General features: G+C 41.0%; 1 protein-coding gene across 1 annotated transcript in view; it reads left to right on the top strand.

Annotated features, from left to right (window-relative positions):
* The window catches only part of tmem63a (transmembrane protein 63A), a 78,204-nt gene that overhangs the window by 48,316 nt on the left and 10,580 nt on the right, over nt 1-19,308 (top strand). Inside the window, exons 12-20 of the mRNA XM_084330594.1 lie at nt 2,118-2,251; nt 5,143-5,301; nt 6,140-6,293; nt 9,509-9,615; nt 10,161-10,247; nt 14,400-14,465; nt 15,127-15,289; nt 16,406-16,511; nt 18,752-18,919. Coding sequence (XP_084186720.1) covers nt 2,118-2,251; nt 5,143-5,301; nt 6,140-6,293; nt 9,509-9,615; nt 10,161-10,247; nt 14,400-14,465; nt 15,127-15,289; nt 16,406-16,511; nt 18,752-18,919 — 1,144 coding nt within the window. The remainder of the gene's footprint in view (nt 1-2,117; nt 2,252-5,142; nt 5,302-6,139; nt 6,294-9,508; nt 9,616-10,160; nt 10,248-14,399; nt 14,466-15,126; nt 15,290-16,405; nt 16,512-18,751; nt 18,920-19,308) is intronic.

Below are 19,308 nucleotides of genomic sequence, written 5' to 3'. Positions count from 1 at the left end.
GATGTCATTGCTCTCTGAAATGTCCGTGGAGAGATGTCATCTCTCTCTGAAATGTCCCTGGCTAAAACTCAGAGTGCGCTCAGAACTTTAGGTGTGGAGCAGAGTTTTGATTGATTGATTGATTGAACATTTTATTAACAGATTGCAGAATTGGTACAATACAGTACAGCTCAATACACACAATTGTTAAGGCGATGCACACCAGAGAAAGACTTTCGTCTTGTTTACATCATTCAGGGTCCCCCATTTTCAATTCATCATAACATATGACATACATGACATACAGATAGACAGTACTGCTACATCTTCATCTATACAGAGAAGAGGAGAGGAGAGGTTGTAAATATGTGTTATATGCGTACGGCCTGGGCAGCCAGCATCTAACTGTTCTAACAGCAATATATAATCTATTTCAGAAGCAGAACGAACGCAATAAGTTATAATAATAATTGAAAAGTTCTGCATGGGTTTATAAAGTCGTATTTGGGGGTACTGTATTTGGGGGCAATTGACCAATGGTTTGCTTTCAACCCATGAACTCCTTCCTCTCTCACCATTTTATAATTTTATTTTTATTTTATCTACTAAAACTGTATTGTATTATATTGTTTGTTTTGTAAAGTGTCTTTGAGAATTAGGAAAAGCGCTATATAAATCGTATGTATTATTATTATTATGAATGGTAGGCTTTTTTTTTTTTAATGTTTCTCATCTGGGTAAGAATTTCTTATTTCGGTAAGAGTGCTCTCGACCACTCTTATAATTTGTTCTTGCCTGAGAAAAAAGCAACAATAAGAAAACTAGGTTTGTATATTACTAATACACGTCCAAATGATGTTGATTATTGAGTTATGACAAAGATCCATATCCACGGTGTCTGTATTGAGCCCCGGGACGATAAACGAGTGGCCGGACGAAATTAGGGGACTGACCGAGCTCCCAACGGGCACTTCCGTAACAAGGCATTGGCAACTTGCCGATCGGCCACCAGGTAGCGGTATTGAAGCGTTGCAGAGTTGTGATGGCTCAGACAGCATCAGCCAAGACGCCGTGGGTGAAATATGAATACCATGACGAAAATATGAAATATTGATCTCAAACACGCCTTGCGACGTGATTGGCAGACAACGCATGGCGGAGAAACCCGCCTTAACACGTGATTGGCGGAGAATGGGTTAATTATCCGCAATATATAAAACAATACTTGACTCCATATTCTTCCAATTATTATTTAAGGCATTCTAGCCAACTCTATTTTTCCATACCTACACTTTCAACACTCTCAAAAGCAACAGCCAAGAAAGCCTTTTTGTTCAAAGCCCCTTCTGATTGGAATAACTTACCTGCAAATACTCGTTCCATCTCATCTTTTTATTTATTAAAAAATTCGCTGTCTTACTTTCATAGTACATGTACATGTTTTTAGTTTATCATTTTTAGTTTATCATTTATATACTGCATACTATCATGACTTTCACTACTTATCTCGTACGAAGTAACGATCCATTCCTATCCTTGCTTGATTTGTGTTTTGTTTTGTTTGTCCTGTTTATTTTGTGATCTTGTATGTTGGTTTACTTATTTTGTAATGTCATTTCTCAGTTGATTTTGTTGTTGTAGATTGTTTCGATGTCCAATGTTTTTTGTGGGTTTTTTTTCTTCTGAAAATGTACATACCGTACATTGTATTGTGTTAGGAGCCCCTCGAAAACGAGATGCTACATCTCAAGGGGTTATTCCGAATAAAGAATTTCAATATATATATATAATAACTGTTACAATAGTTGGTAAACAAACGTGATGCTGAAAATATACACGTTGAACTGCTGATTTGACACGTTTTACTTGTTCATTCTTTAATTCAGCAACATTAATTCATATGTAGACATAGGACGTCACCAGCTGTAATCGAGCTGAATGTACTGTAACTCGAGCGCCGAGCTCCTCCAATGAATGAACAAACAGAGCCGCGCGTCGGGCCGTTGTCACCAGCTGTATTCGAGCGCCCCCTGCTGGTCATTGTTACCGTTAATACGGTGCCCAAACGTTGGTCCAACGACAATTCATGGCTGCATCTGTAAATAAAGATTCTAAATGTGTGTATTCTATCCCTCCAGGTTGATGCCATACAGCACTACTGCAGTCAGGAGGAGGCCCTGGCAGCAGAGGTGTGCAGGCAGAGGGAGCTGGTGCCAGAGCGCCCCCTAGGGTTGGCCTTTGTCACCCTGCAGTCTGAGGCCATGGCCAAGTTGTGAGTACTAGTAGTAGTAGTAGTTTTATTCAGTCATCATCACACACAATACAATATGCACAATCATTCAACACTCTTTGATTTGGCAGTGACTGAAAAGGTACAGACTGAAGCATAATGCTTATGTCTGTCCTATATTCTTAACAAAATTAAGACTCAAAACCGTATTTTCTAAAAGAAAAGAATAATTATCCACATTTGTAATCTTCAAAAATAGCTATCAGCATTGTTCCACAAGTTAACCCCAACAATAGAAATAAATCTCCTTTTAATCCCTTTCTTAGTTTTTTGAACAGTGAATTTACAAATGTCTCTCAAATCACATTTTCTTTCATTTATTGAAAAAAACCTTTTGTACATTATTTGCATCATTTTATAATAAACCAAATCATAAAATGTCATAACATGAGAGATAAGATAAGATATTCCTTTATTGATCCCCTTGTGGAAATGCGGGCATCATAGCAGCATGGGGGAGGGGGGAGGTACAGGTATGGGCAGGGTAATGGTTGAAACACATAAAGATAGGCAATACAGGGTCAGAATATAAAAATATGAGGGGAAAATAAACAGTGTAAACAATATAATTAACTCTGAATATAAAAATATGAGAAAAAAAGTGTATACAAAGGTGCAGATGCCCTATCGGTTATATTATACGTTACAATAAATATAGGGAATAACACATTTTAATCTGAATATACTGTATACTATGAGTACGAGTATTTACTATGATATATACTATGAGTAAGAGTATTTACGCTGCTAGTTACACTGCTGGCCAGTATGACTACTACCATACTGTCCTTATAACTGTATCACTGTACATATTATACTACAACTGTACATACATCTGATTAGCACTACACTCAGTAGTACTAATTTGTATATTTTGTAGTACCCAGTTTAATTGATTGACTGACTGATTGGCTGTTCTTCCCTCTGGGGTGGCAAGCAGTGTTTTAAAAATATGGGAAGAGAGTGGACTCCAGCTAATCCTGTGAATGAGCTACTAACCCCAGACCTCTTAATACATCTCAGTTTATTCCTTCCATTTGACAAATTAAAGGAGCTGTAAGTGGTATTTTTAATACCTTGTTAAGATAAGTCAAGTCAAGTCATTTATTTATAAAGCACGTTTAAAAAAACTCAAGAGCCAACCAAAGTGCTGTACAGTCAAAGCATACAAACTCATAATACAAAATTACAAAAAGGCACTGGGGACCATGGGGACATTAACGTGTGTTGTTGGGCCTTATAAATAAATTTGATTTGATTTGATTCACTGCAGGACAAGACAGTACAATCAGAGAATAAGACAACAGTAAGCTAACACACGGATAGAGTAGCACAAAGTAACAATATAGCACACAGGGGACACAAGAACACAAGAACAGATACAGGGGGGAAGGAGCCAGATAAAATTGCACAGGAGTGTGTGAGTTAGGGTGTGGGGAAATCAGGGTTTATTGAAGGCTAGGGAGTAAAAGTGAGTTTTTAGTCAGGACTTAAATGTCTCCAGCGAGGGGGCAGTTCTGATCTCCAAGTGGTCTACATGTTAAAATGATAGCTCATAGTTCTACACTCCAACAGCAATTACTGATATAGAGTGTCTGGTCAGTGACATGGGTCTTCCAGTCCCTCTGCTCTGCAGTAAACAGTCATCACTGATATAGAGTGTCTGGTCAGTAACATGGGTCTCCCAGTCCCTCTGCTCTGCAGTAAACAGTCATCACTGATAGTGTCTGGTCACTGTCAGTAACATGGGTCTTCCAGTCCCTCTGCTCTGCAGTAAACAGTCATCACTGATATAGAGTGTCTGGTCAGTAACATGGGTCTCTCAGTCCCTCCACTCTGCAGTAAACAGACATCACTGATATAGAGTGTCTGGTCAGTAACATGGGTCTCCCAGTCCCTCCACTCTGCAGTAAACAGCCATCACTGATATAGAGTGTCTGGTCAGTGACATGGGTCTCCCAGTCCCTCTGCTCTGCAGTAAACAGTCATCACTGATATAGAGTGTCTGGTCAGTGACATGGGTCTCCCAGTCCCTCTGCTCTGCAGTAAACAGCCATCACTGATGCAGTGTCTGGTCGGTAACATGGGTCTCCCAGTCCCTCCACTCTGCAGTAAACAGCCATCACTAATATAGTGTCTGGTCTGTAACATGGGTCTCTCAGTCCCTCCACTCTGCAGTAAACAGACATCACTGATATAGAGTGTCTGGTCAGTAACATGGGTCTCCCAGTCCCTCCACTCTGCAGTAAACAGTCATCACTGATATAGAGTGTCTGGTCAGTAACATGGGTCTCCCAGTCCCTCCACTCTGCAGTAAACAGCCATCACTGATATAGAGTGTCTGGGCAGTGACATGGGTCTCCCAGTCCCTCTGCTCTGCAGTAAACAGTCATCACTGATATAGAGTGTCTGGTCAGTGACATGGGTCTCCCAGTCTCTTTGCTCTGCAGTAAACAGCCATCACTGATACAGAGTGTCTGGTCAGTAACATGGGTCTCCCAGTCCCTCTGCTCTGCAATAAACAGTCATCACTGATATAAAGTGTCTGGTCAGTGACATGGGTCTCCCAGTCCCTCTGCTCTGCAGTAAACAGAAAATACAAAAGGCGTTCCCACTTCATCCCATCAGGAAAGAGAACTCCACACTGCAAAAATAAGAAACATGGGAAGGAATACCAGAACCAGAACATTTATTTTCTGTTAACTGCAGAGCGGAGGGACTGGATCAGTGATGGCTGTTGGAATGTAGAGCTATTTAACACTTATTTTAACAAATAAAAACTACTTTCAGCACCTGTTTAATGTTGATAACAAACAGGTTTTTAGGTTTTGTGGATTCATGTAAGTGACGAGGTGTCGTTCTCTACCCGTCAGCATTCTGAAAGACTTCAACGCCCTGGACTGTGGGGGCGGGACCAGTGGACCAGTGAGGTGCGGCTGTGGGCGGGAGCCCCAGCCCTCGTCCAATAGCGGACCTCTGAAAGTGAAGAGCTGGCGGGTCAGTTATGCACCCCACCCCAGGAACATCTACTGGTGAGCTTTCTTTTTCAAATGCTAAGTCTGTGATCACATTGGACACCTTTTTATTGCGCTCAAACTAGGGCTGACCCCCATTAGTCGAATAGTCGAATAATCGGTCGAAAGGAGCTATTGTTCTGAAAATGTGCTAGAATCCTATAAAAATTTTGACGCATTTGGTCTACGTTCAGTTATGTTTTTACTTTTAACCTTGTATTTTCTCTTTTGCTGTGAAGCACCGAGATATTGTTAGATTTTAAAGTGTGCTATATAAATTAAATGTATTATTATTAAATGAATGGAAGCAGATACGGACCACAAGCCTCACTTAACGCTCCGGGAGAGGTGTTTGTGTTTTTTAACCTTTATTTATTTAACCTTTATTTTACTTGTAGTCACTTGAGATCAATGATCTCTTTTTTTAGCAAAAACTTGAGATGACCCGCATTTACAGCGACGACAAGCTTACAAAACAAGACATAGTTTATCTGCAATTTCATACATATAGGCACAATAAATAAGAATGAACAATAAGAAATCAGCTAAGACGGTTACAAGTGGACACACAGTGGTCAGAGATCATACTTTTAAATGCAGCAAAAGAAGGAAGAGCTTCCATTATTGGTGCTAAGCTAGTCTAGCTTGCTGCCGGATAGCTTTCTACTGAACGCACAGAGAGGAAATTGGTATCTATCATCTTGTGTCTCTCTGGAAAAAACGATAAGTGCATAATGTTTCCATGTTCCTTTTTAATAACCCATCAAACATCACTGACTATTACTACTATTGACCTTATACACCTCCGTTCTACACTCCTCTAACCTTGCTCCTGTCTTCTCTCTCTCTCTCTCAGGGAGAATCTGTCGGTGCAGGGTATCCGCTGGTGGCTCCGCTGCCTGCTCCTCAACTCCTTCCTCTTCCTCCTCCTCACCTTCCTCACCACTCCCTCCATCATCATCAGCACCATGGACAAGTTCAATGTCACCAAGCCCATCTACTATCTCAATGTGAGACACACACACACTTCTACTATCTCAATGTGAGACACACACACACACACACACACACACACTTCTACTATCTCAATGTGAGACACACACACACACTTCTACTATCTCAATGTGAGACACACACACACACACTTCTACTATCTCAATGTGAGACACACACACACACTTCTACTATCTCAATGTGAGACACACACACACACACTTCTACTATCTCAATGTGAGACACACACACACACACTTCTACTATCTCAATGTGAGACACACACACACACTTCTACTATCTCAATGTGAGACACACACACACTTCTACTATCTCAATGTGAGACACACACACACACATCTACTATCTCACTGTGAGTCACACACACACATCTACTACCTTTAATGACACACGGTCACATGCACAGCCACACACACACATACATATCACATACATTCATACATACGGTAATAATAATACAACTTTATTTGTATAGCGCCTTTCATGCAGAAACTGCAGCTCAAAGTGCTTCACAACAGAAAAAGGACAGGCATAAAATGAGCACATAAAATGCAGACATATAAAATCACAGTTTTTCACATTAGGATCTAACATGCCAACAGGCCACCTTGTTTATGGTAGCACACATACCACACACACACACCACAAACGTAACTCAATTATGTCAATATCTGTAGACATAGCACAGATACCACACACACACACAGACACACACACACACACACACACCACAAACGTAACTCAATTATGTCAATATCTGTAGACATAGCACAGATACCACACACACACACAGACACACACACACACACACACACCACAAACGTAACTCAATTATGTCAATATCTGTAGACATTTGTAAATTTGTCAGTATATACAGTATACATAACTTATTATCTATATTCTTATTACTCTGACGTCTGATGTTTTTGCTGCTGACAACAACCAAATATCCCCACAGGAATTAATATGATGTAAGAAATATATAATAAGTATATGTAATATTTAAGGCTGTCAAAGTTAACGCGTTAACTTAATTATTTTAACGCCACTATATATTTTTTTACGCAACATTAACGTTAATTTTTTTTTACTAGACTTCACTCCGGTGTATTATTGATACTCTCATTGATACTATGTTTGTTTCTGACTCAAAGTGTGTGTCAAGTTTGTTCTTATTTTCCCCACTTGAAGGGCTCAGGCAACGTGATCAAGGATGGATATAACTCTGTGACTTCTTTGACCTTTGTTTGTCATTTATTTGGTTGACAAATAGTTGTCTCAATAGCAGTCACAATAGCAGGTTATAAACCTGAAAGGGTATGAAAGGAAATGTTTAGGAAATGTTTCAACATCAACATAAATACATACATAGGCTATAATAATACCATAAATTATAGTTAACATTAATACATTTAGCCTATATTATCAGTTCATTCAAATAAACAATTACCAAATGCATTTTCATTAAGAACATTCATTCAGCATTTACCAATACATTTTGTATTATTCTTATTATATATATATATATATATACCATATAACCTATATTATATATATATATATTTATCTATTTATTTATTATTTATTTATATACTTATCTATTATTTATTTATATATATATATACCACATAACCTTTAATATATATATATATACAACATACCATATATAACCTATATTATATATATAGTATTTACTTATTTATTTATTACACCAATCAACATTGTTCTTTAAACTTAACCATGTCATGAATGTCATGCATCAAATGTTCAAACAATATTCAAAAACTGTTGTAATGCCAGACATTACAGGCCTACAGAAACACCATTTCCCAGGGTGCACTGGGGCCGCATGTCAAACATAGCATGCTGAGCTGAGCTAACATGCTACAAACATTTCATGTTGAGCAGAGCTAACATGCTACAAACATTTCATGTTGAGCAGAGCTAACATGCTAACACAAGCAAAGCACATGAACAGAGCTAACATGCTACAAACATTTCATGTTGAGCAGAGCTAACATGCTAACACAAGCAAAGCACATGAACAGAGCAAGCAGAGCATATATCATAAAGCAAGCAGGGCACATGCACATCTAAGCAAGCAGGGAAGGTAAAAGTGAACATACCATTGGGTCATCACGTTCCTGGTTTGATTGCAGCTTAACTCATTTAGCACAATGAGCTGACTCAATGACTGACTGAATCATGGACTGAATGAGCTGGGGTCTTAATGCAAGTCCTCTGGGCTGCCCCCATATATGCCAGATGGTAAACCAGTCAAGCCCTCCCATGCTGCCCACATAGATGCCTGATGTAAATTTCTCTTTTTACCCTTAAAGTTCATTTAATTTCTGGTTTACCTTGAAAATAGTTGCAAGGAGTACATTTGATCATTTAGGGGACATTTAAATTGTACCATTTGTTTTGGATAAATAATATATGTAATTTTGAGTCAATAAAATACATTTGGCTCTCTTTTCTCCTAAAGAGTTCAACAGTGTGTGTGTGTGTGTGTGTGTGTGTGTGTGTGTGTGTGTGTGTGTGTGTGTGTGTGTGTGTGTGTGTGTGTGTGTGTGTGTGTGTGTGTGTGTGTGTGTGTGTGTGTGTGTGTGTGTGTGTGTGTGTGTGTGTGTGTGTGTGTGTGTGTGAGAGAGAGAGAGAGAGGGGGGAGGGGTGAGAGAGATGAGGAAGGGGCAAGAGAGAAAGAGAGCTGGGAGAGTGTGTGTGTGTGAGAGAGGGGGGGCGGGGGGGTGAGTCATCAGCCCTTGTGTGGGTGAATCTAACAAGTTCCTAACTTTTTCTTTCCCCTATTATTTCATGCACACTTTATTCATTGTTTTAAATAATTATTTTCTTTAGTTATTTTCTGCGTCACTCTGTTTGTTTTGAATTTGATGCATTTTTTTTTTTTTTTTTTTTACAATGCACATATTAGTTACTTGAAGATTCTGGACAGTATTTCTCATTAATAAACATGCAATTTTTTTTTGCATAAAACAAGCATTTGTAGACTCATGTTGATAAGAGTATTAAAACTTGAAAAAATATCAGTAGATATCAGGGTAGATTTAGAACAGATAAAAAAAATATGCGATTAATGCGAGATTACATATTTGAATAGATTGACGGCCTTAGTAATATTATAATGTATATTATGTAATATTATTAGTACTGAACTAAAAGGTGTTGCACCTCCCCCCCCCCGCCTCAGAGTGCAGTGGTCAGTCAGTTCTTCCCCACTCTGCTGCTCTGGTCCTTCTCCGCCCTGCTGCCAACTATCGTCTACTACTCTACCCTGGGAGAGGCCCAGTGGAGCAGGTACACACACACACACACACACACACACACTATTGTACATTTCTATAGATTCACACACACAGTACTGTATACCATTTATATACACACACACACACAGTAAGAAGAATGAATAATGATTTGTATTAATCCCCTGGGGACATTCGTCCTCTGCATTTGACCAGTGTGCCACCCGGGGACCAACTCCAGTTGTGATGCTAGTATCTTGGTCCAGGTTAATGGCAGGAGTATTATACCCAGCAGGCATATCTGTTATGGTGTGGGTACCGTACATGTCTATGCACACACACACACACGCATACACGCACACACACACAGGAGCAGGTTCTTACCCACACTCAGAGGTGGTTGAATTGACGAACATATGAAGGCCTCATTTGCATAGTGAATTATTTTTTACACATTCCTAATGAATAAATATCCTGATCCAGTGGCACCTGCTTCTCCTCTGATGTACCAGCTATATGTCTTCCTGTATTAATATTTCATTTTGCAACGTCTGTGGGAACCTTGATTAATATTCTGTGCTATATTCTGTATTTCTATAGATCCAGTGAACAGCTGAGTATGATGCACAAGCTGTACATCTTCCTGCTGTTCATGGTGCTGATCCTGCCTTCACTGGGACTCACCAGGTAATCAATAACGCCAGGCGATCAATAACACCAGGCAATCAATAATGCCAGGCGATCAATAACACCAGGCAATCAATAACACCAGGCAATCAATAACACCAGGCAATCAATAACGCCAGGCGATCAATAACACCAGGCAATCAATAACACCAGGCAATCAATAACACCAGGCAATCAATAACACCAGGCGATCAATAACACCAGGCAATCAATAACACCAGGCGATCAATAACGCCAGGCGATCAATAACGCCAGGCGATCAATAACACCAGGCGATCAATAACACCAGGCGATCAATAACACCAGGCAATCAATAACACCAGGCGATCAATAACACCAGGCAATCAATAACACCAGGCGATCAATAACACCAGGCAATCAATAACACCAGGCGATCAATAACACCAGGCAATCAATAACACCAGGCGATCAATAACACCAGGCAATCAATAACACCAGGCGATCAATAACACCAGGCAATCAATAACACCAGGCGATCAATAACACCAGGCAATCAATAACACCAGGCGATCAATAACGCCAGGCGATCAATAACACCAGGCGATCAATAACACCAGGCGATCAATAACATAAAGGTCTGGATAGCAATGGAACATAATGGAACGTTTGGAATGGAAGTGGATACTGACCAGCTAACCAAGCTGTTGGCCAAAAACACCTCCCATAGTGTTAAGCTACAGTAGGCTAGTGGTCCTCATCCACTTCCATTGGTCCACTGAGGATGCAGTCAACACCCGCCGTCCACACCACCCTCACCCACTTAGGGCCCGCGTCCACTTGGCGCATATTTCTGACCGCACGCATCTGTTTTCAATGTATTCCAATGGGGAGGGAGCGCATGCGGCCGCCTCTAGGAAGTGCGCTGCCGTCGGCTTATTTTCTCAGCTTTTTTGTGCAGACGCAAGTTGAAACTTTCTGAACTTTCAGAGCGATGCGCTGGAGCTCATTTTCAGACAACCAATCACAGCCATTCATCTACCACTCTGTTTGTAACCTGACACCGGAGCTGCCTGCCTGTCTGGCTGTCTCCCACAGACCATTGAGATTCACGACAAAACTAATAATAATAACTACACGAATACACTACTAAAAAGCTAATAAAAAGCAAAGGGCGAACTGTGGTGTCAGGCAATAACTATATATATAATTAATATACAATAAAGTTATTCAAATATGCTATAATATGTGCAAAACCGCGGCATGGCTGTAGATTTGTTTCTGTCATCTACAAGATGCGCTTCAAGCCAGCTCTGCCGGCGCACTCCCAGCATGTTTCACGGAGAAATATGCGCTAGGTGGACGCGGGCCCTTAGAGGGCAAGGACACCAGGTCACCAGTTCCGCCACCTCCCTTCGGTACGCCTCCTCAGCTCCCCCAGTGATCAGTCCGATGACTGTAGTATCATCTGCGAATTTGATGATACTGGATACTTGATGAACCTTTGTGCCTGATGTCCGGTCGCCGACTCTGACTGACTGGGGCCTACTTGTAAGAAAGTTCAGCACCCAGTTACAGAGAGCCGGTGTCAGGCCCACAGTGAGGAGTTTAGCAGAGAGTTTGTGTCGGATGACCATGTTGTTAAATGGCAGAGTATTATTCATCGACTATAGCTCTGCATTTAACAAGGTCATCCCACACAAACTCTCTGCCCCATTGATAGCCCGAAGATAATAGATAATGCCCGAAACGTGGTCAAATGCATGAAAGATGCAGGATTACAAAGTTTGGGATGTATGGCCCACGCGCTTCAGCTGGCTGTCAGTGTCCCCGCCAATGTTCCGAGACATATTTATATATTTGTATAATTGTTAGGCTATTTGAATCCACCATTTAGGGCTGGTGTATTCAAATAGCCTAACAAATAAAATGTAATATGTCTCGGAACATTGGCCCGCAGATGCACCACTGCAAACCAAAGAAATGTGAACTCAAGAAGCCAAAACGAAGTTTAGCCTGTTTTAGAAGGCTATAGCCAAAGTTGCCTTTTACCACCGCTTAGCCTATATTTTACGCACAGTGTTTAGCCTATTAAATAGGCTCATTGTTTTTTTATTCGTTTTAACTTTCAGCCTGTTAATAAATGTGTCGTTAATTCAGTATTTAACTTCTTGAATTCATATTTATTAAACGGGGAAATTACATTTGAGTTTTCAGACAAATAAGGAGGATTTCACATTTGATTATAGGACCATGTCTTACCCAAGGTACACAACAAACAAACTAGGCTCATATTGTTTAACGCTTCATCTCCCCTTTAAGGACAGTACACACCCCCAACACAGACTCTTCAACCTTGAGCCATCAGGCAGGTGATATAGGAGTCTGAAAGCCAGGACTACGAGACTGACAAACAGTTTCTACCCACAGGCCATCAGGCTCTTGAATGCCAGCTCCCCCACCTAGCCCCCCCCCCCCCCCCCCCCAGACACACACCTTCTTGAAACTGATCCCCCCCACCCCGCTTTTGTTCCAGGCAGACACTCTGACCTGACTGCTGCTGTGACCACACTGTCACCTCCATTTATATTGTAAACACTGATCGGAACGTGCAATGTTACTCACTGTGCCTTGTATATATATATTTATCTATTTTTACCTTATTTTCTAGCACTCGCTTATATTTAAATATGTTTTAGTTAAGTATTGTGTGATTTTGTGTGAAGGGTGGACTAGCAAAGTAAGATTTTCATTGTATGGCAAACTGTCTGTTTAACTGTGCACATGGCAATAAACAATCTTGAATATTGAATCTTAATTTGTGCTAAATTAGGCTAGCTTGCAGTCGATAGCTTTCTACTGAATGCACAGAGAGGAAATTGATAACCATCTTCTTGTCTGATCACTAATTTGAAGTAGTACAAGTAGTTGTATTGTGATCTCTGCTGTTGTTTCAGATTTAAATTATTTTATTTATTGTAATTGTAACGTACAATCTGTATAATATAACCGATAGGGCATACAGACCCTCATCTGCACCTTTGTGTTTTCTGTTTATTCTTGTATTTTTTAACACTTTGGTTGCCTAAGGTTAAATTAATGATATACCATAGATTGCCAGCGCTATTTGTCTATGGAGAAAGTCCCCTTCTTTGCAGGGCTATAACTTTTTAAATTCTATTGCTACATTGCCATTATTAGGGCCCATTCAAAGTCCTATATGTATTGTTCATTGTGTAGCAACGTTAAACTTTTTCATTCACATATTCATAGTAAAGTATGGTCTAATGTATAAGTATGTTTTCATCTCTTTCTGCAGCTTTCTCCAGAACGTGATATATAGCCCCAAATGCATTATATTGATGATGAAATACAGTTTGATGGCAATCAGCGCGATATAAAAAATTCCAACTAGACGTACTTCTAGAAGTTACTACACGTCATCTGATATTGACCGGATGGGCGAGGGGGCGTTTATAATTCCGTGGGCAGCGTTATACCAATCATCTAATGTGGGTCAAATGTTGATAATATCAGTTATTATCGAAGACGGTAACGTTACACGCTGAAACTCACCCCAGTCTCCGCGCGCCGTTGGGCGATCATCGTCGAGTAGAAATTTTATCATTATGGGATATATTATTACCCGGTCCATCTCCAGCTTGTATAATGGTATATACGTCCAAATCATGTTGTTTATCGAGTTATTGGCAATCGATCGCTATGTAGAGTGACGAGCTAGAGTCACGGGACATGTACCGAGTGGCCGGAAGCAATACGGACGTCTAGCAAAACCTCTAGTGCGCTTCCTGTTAAGCGCTTGCGCCGATCGGCCACCAGATGGCGCTCCTGAACCGCCAGAGAGCTCAGTGGGTCCTGCTGGTGGATCTCAGGCCAGCGGAGGGACATTATGAATCCGATCGCAGATTTTTGAAATATTGATATAAAGACGACGTACAGCGTCCCCCGGCAACTTTAGCATGGCCAGCAAAGACGTCTAAAGACGGCTCCCGGCACCCAAAGTGTTAATATGAGTTAATTATATTGTTTACACTGTTTATTTTTGTCTCATATTTGTATATTCAGATCTAATTGTCTAATTGTCAGATCTAATCTTGTACCTCCCCCATGCTGCCCGAATTTCCCCAAGGGGATCAATAATGGGATATCTTATCTTATCTGATCTCTTCTCAGCCTCGCAGTGTTCTTCCGCTGGTTGTTTGATAAGGAGTTTCTGTTGGACGGGAAGCTGAGGTTTGAGTGAGTAATAATCAGCACATTTCTTTACTGTGGGCTTCTTTCATCCATGATGTATCATAAAGATCTGATAAGTGTAATATCTTCTATCTGAGCAGTAGACGTCTGTAATATCTTCTTATCTGAGCAGTAGTCTGTAATATCTTCTTATCTGAGCAGTAGAAGTCTATTCACTGACAATTCTACTTTCCTCTCGCATTTTATTTCCTGACCTTTTGACTCCACTCATCCCTGCTCGTCTCTTCCTCCCCTCATCTCCTCCCCCCCCTCTTCTCCTCTCTTCCCCCACTCCTCTCCTTTCTTCCTCCCCTCTCCTCCTCTCGTTCTGCTCCTCCCCTCCTCCTTTCTTCCTCCTCTCTTTCCTCCCCTCTCTTCCTCTCTTTCTGCTCCTCCCCTCCTCTCCTTTCTTCCTCCTCTCTTTCCTCCCCTCTCCTCCTCTCTTCCTCATCTCCTCTATCTCCTCTTTCCGCTCCTTCCCTCCTCTCCTTTCTTCCTCCTCTCTTTCCTCCCCTCTCCTCCTCTCTTCCTCTTCTCCTCTCTCCTATCTTTCCGCTCCTCTCTTCCTCTCTCTCCTCTCCTCCTCTTCCTCATCTCCCCTCTTTCCTCTTTCCTCTCTCCTCTCTCCTCTCTCTCCTCTCTCTCCGCTCCTCCTCTCCTCTCCCAGGTGCGTGTTCTTACCAGACCAAGGGGCGTTCTTCGTGAACTATGTGATCGCCGCGGGCCTGGTGGGTTCTGGGATGGAGCTGCTGCGGTTGCCAGGGTTACTGCTCTACACCATCCGCATGGCGCTGGCCCGCTCCGCTGCGGAGAGGAAATACGTCAAACAGGTCAGTCAAGAGCTGAAAGGATTGAAAGTTTTCCATTTCTGCAAGACATACACAACATTTTAATTGCATGCCCCCCTTCCCACGGTGTATATAAAAATATCTAGAATATAAAACACAAAAGTAACATTTTACATTTAGTCATTTAGCTGACGCTTTTATCCAAAGCAACTTACAAGTTCTGTACGACAAGTCATCAGGAAGGGCACAACTCTATATATATAATATAGGACATATATACAACAGACAATATATAGGACTGCGAGATATGTACAATATAAACAGTAGCTAAAATTAGACAATTCCACATTTTACAAAGACCACAAAGGGTTTGTACCAAATGCAATTTACTTTAAACATATGATGCATGATTACTGTATTTTATTTGACTGGACTGGCCCTGTAATTTGCCCTGGTTTTGGTTCTGTAATCAATATGGGTGTAAGAGATGTGTATTAATCCTGTAACATGGGCACAGCATCTATGAGTCAAGGTGGGATCTAGCCTGGAATAGAGAACAGAAATCCCCCACGTTCAAAAGTTGAGCTCTGCAGATTAGCCTGGCCCCACTTCTATCCAGAACAATATATAAGGGGACTGCACGTTGTGTATTCACTATGCTGTTTACCATGGCCTCTCATACAATCATGATATATGTTGGGCGAAAGGACCTGTATAAGTGCAGTTGCCACTCTGATAATGGTTCTGGATATGGAGCAGGGTAAGTGTCAACTCAAGAGCTCAATCTTTGAGCTTGCAAGATTACGACAGACCTCTCAGGCTAGGCTAGATTAGGCCTAGAAGATACTGTAGTGTGGTCCAGGGTTGAGCATCAAATTTATTTCAAGACTTTGAGTTTATTTCAAATAATAAGGAACTTGAAGCAGAGCTGTTTTGCAGGCTGTGTGACGTACGGGCAGCCTTGTGTAGGAGTGTGAATCCATACCCGATTAATTGCAGTGCACTCCCAATTGACCTACTGAAGCAACCGTTGTGATGGGAGGATCAAGTAAAGTTGGCGGGTTTGAGAGATAAGTAATTTGGAGGACCGTGAATATGCCTGGTGAGTTTAGACACTTCTGGCCACCAACCTCTCGTTGTCTTTCAACCTTTTTACAGAACCAAGCCTATGAGTTTGAATATGGAGCCATGTACGGCTGGACTCTGTGTGTGTTCACCGTCATCATGGCCTACAGCATCACCTGCCCCGTCATCGTGCCTTTCGGTAAGTGATTGGTGGGATACGCACCACCGTGGTTATTATAGTTTTGTATTTTTCATTCGTTATTTTTTTATTATTATTATTATATAATTTTTGTACCTCATTGTTTGCATTTTGTACTTTAGGTTGTACTTTAGTTTGTATATTGTATATTTTCTATAGTGTTTGGACTTTATTCTTTTAAAATGTTCTTACAGGCTCATACAGAACCAAGCATTTCACTGTAATGTACATGTACTTTATACGTAACGTGACAAATAAAACAAAACATGAAACTTGAACTTGAAACTTGAACTTCAATCTATCCCAGAATGCTTTACGTCTATGACACTGTGTGGCCTGTTCTGGCCGCGTCTATATTAATCCCAGCCGAAGAGTGCTTCGCGTTTCTCTGATTGGCCACGACGCCCATGTGACCGCGGCGCGCGCCAGAGCGGTAGAGCGGAAATAGGCTGCTGCCTCCGCGTCAAGAAAGACAGACAGGCATTCTATTGCCATGCTCTGCGACAAACTCTAACCAACTCCGAAAGAATGCCTAAACTTAACCCTAACCTTAACCAACTCCGAAAGAATGCCTAAACTTAACCGGCAAAAGAATGCACGTTTATAGCGAGAGATGATAAATTAATTAAACGTAAAAAAAAGAAGAAGAAAAATTGAAGTGATTCGAACTTGTCACCAATGCACCGCAGGCTCCACAGCAAGGCGGCGAACGAGTTGAGCTAATCGTCGATGTTAAAACAGGGGGGATTACGGCTGCATAATGCCTCGCTCCTCTGCCGCGGGGCGTGTCGCGGCCAATCAGGGAAAACGCGGAAGCACTCGGCAGCACTCTTCGGCTGGGATTAAAGAATAGGCGTTCTGGCCTGTTCTAAACACTAGTCAAGTCAAGTCAAGCGTTTTAATTGTCACGGCATACAGGTATACAATGAAATGCGGGTGGTCTTGCCCGCGACGATGTGCAATACAGTGGTACAACATATAATAGAATCCAATAAAAATACAGTGGTACAACATATAATAGAATCCAATAAAAACAACAGTGCAATAAACAGGTAACATGGTGTGACATCTCGGTATCTGTACATAGTATTTACAGAGCATATAGGACATGCTAGGTAGCTTTAGTAGTGCAATACACTGTTCCTGATGTTATACTAATTTAAAGTGGCCTTTCCTCTTGGCCATAAGTGTGCGTGTGTGCGGCATGAGTGTTAAAGTGGCTGCTAGTGTGTGAGCGTGCTCAGCGTGCGTGTCGTGTGTGTGCTTGTGTGTGCTTGTGTGTGGATAGGTCAGTTTCTGTGTCTCTCAATGTTCATTGTTCAAGGCTCTGATGGCCTGGGGGAAGAAGCTTAGCCTAAGCCTCTCCGTCCTAGTAGCTGGGGTTCGCAGGCGTCTGCCTGACCTCAGCAGCTGGAACAGGCTGTTATTGGGGTGGTGGGGGTCTTTCATTATTCTGCAGGCTCTGGATTTGCACCTCTTGTTGTATAGAACCTGCTGTATATGCTGTTGTATAGAACCTGCACTAGTGTCTGGTAGGACATTCCCGGGAAAATCACCCGGCACACAGGAAGTGATACAGTTTACATCACCAGTAGCATGGATTCTGAGGATGGAAAGCAAATCAATATAGTTAAAAAATGCAACGGCAATGATCTCTTATCACCAATAGATGTCGCCAAAACAATAAAAGAAAAACTGAAGATCTTGCAGATTCCCACTTTAATCACTAAAGGTGTATTGAAACAAAGGGTGAGGGTTTTATGCTCTGTTCTTAACATCAATACAGACCTTACCACAGACATCTTTGCCTCTACAATCCATCCCCTATCTCTATCATGTCACCCCATCTCCTCTGTCTCATTTCAATTCAATAGGCTTTATTGACATGACATGTGTTGCCAAAGCACAATAACGATTTTGAAAGACAATGATAATGACATAAAAAAAAACATGTATATAAGTAACAATGGTAATATGAATAAATTATATAAAATATAATATGAAATTTATTTTTAAATAATATATACAGTACCGGTATATACCTATATATTATGTCAGTTTACATATATACATGCATACTTACATACATATATGCTAGTATTGGTACAATTTCACTGTGACTTAAAAAAAAACAAAAACAATGCAACAAGTGTTTATAATAATAATAATAATAATAATATAATGAAATAGAGACGTGAATAGGAGAGTTAATACAGTCTGTCTGTGTCTCTCTCTGCCAGGTCTGTTGTATCTGATGCTGAAACACCTGGTGGACAAACACAACCTGTACTTCGCCTACCTGCCCGCCCGCCTGGACCGCCAGGTGCACCTGGGAGCTGTCAATCAAGCCCTGGCCGCGCCCATCATCTGCCTCATCTGGCTCTACTTCTTCTCTGTGCTCCGGACGGGTGAGTCCTTCTCTGTCTGTATGTCTCTCTCTCTCTATATACCGTCTCCCTTTTCCTCACTCTCTTTCTCTCTCTCACACACAGTCACACACACATATTAATGGAATCTTGGAACCTACACTGTAAAAAAATAAATAATAATAATTAATGGGAAATTCACTGTATTATTTTACAGATTACTTTTGTTTTTCTACTTTAAGTGTAAATGCCACGCAAATACAGTAAATTACCTTTTATAAAAACATTATCCATTAAATAAAGGAATTTGTAATTTGACAACCATTGCTGCCAGATATTTTTACGTTTTATTTTTTACAGTTTATTTCTTTACAGTGTATTCTACACGTTCAAATGACTTGGTTCTTAGGGTTCCTCGAGTTTTCTCTGAA

Source organism: Notolepis coatsorum (genome assembly GCF_963971535.1).
Source record: "Notolepis coatsorum genome assembly, chromosome: 15".
In the NCBI taxonomy this organism is placed as follows: Eukaryota; Metazoa; Chordata; class Actinopteri; order Aulopiformes; family Paralepididae; genus Notolepis; species Notolepis coatsorum.
This window is presented reverse-complemented; position numbering and strand designations above follow the sequence as displayed.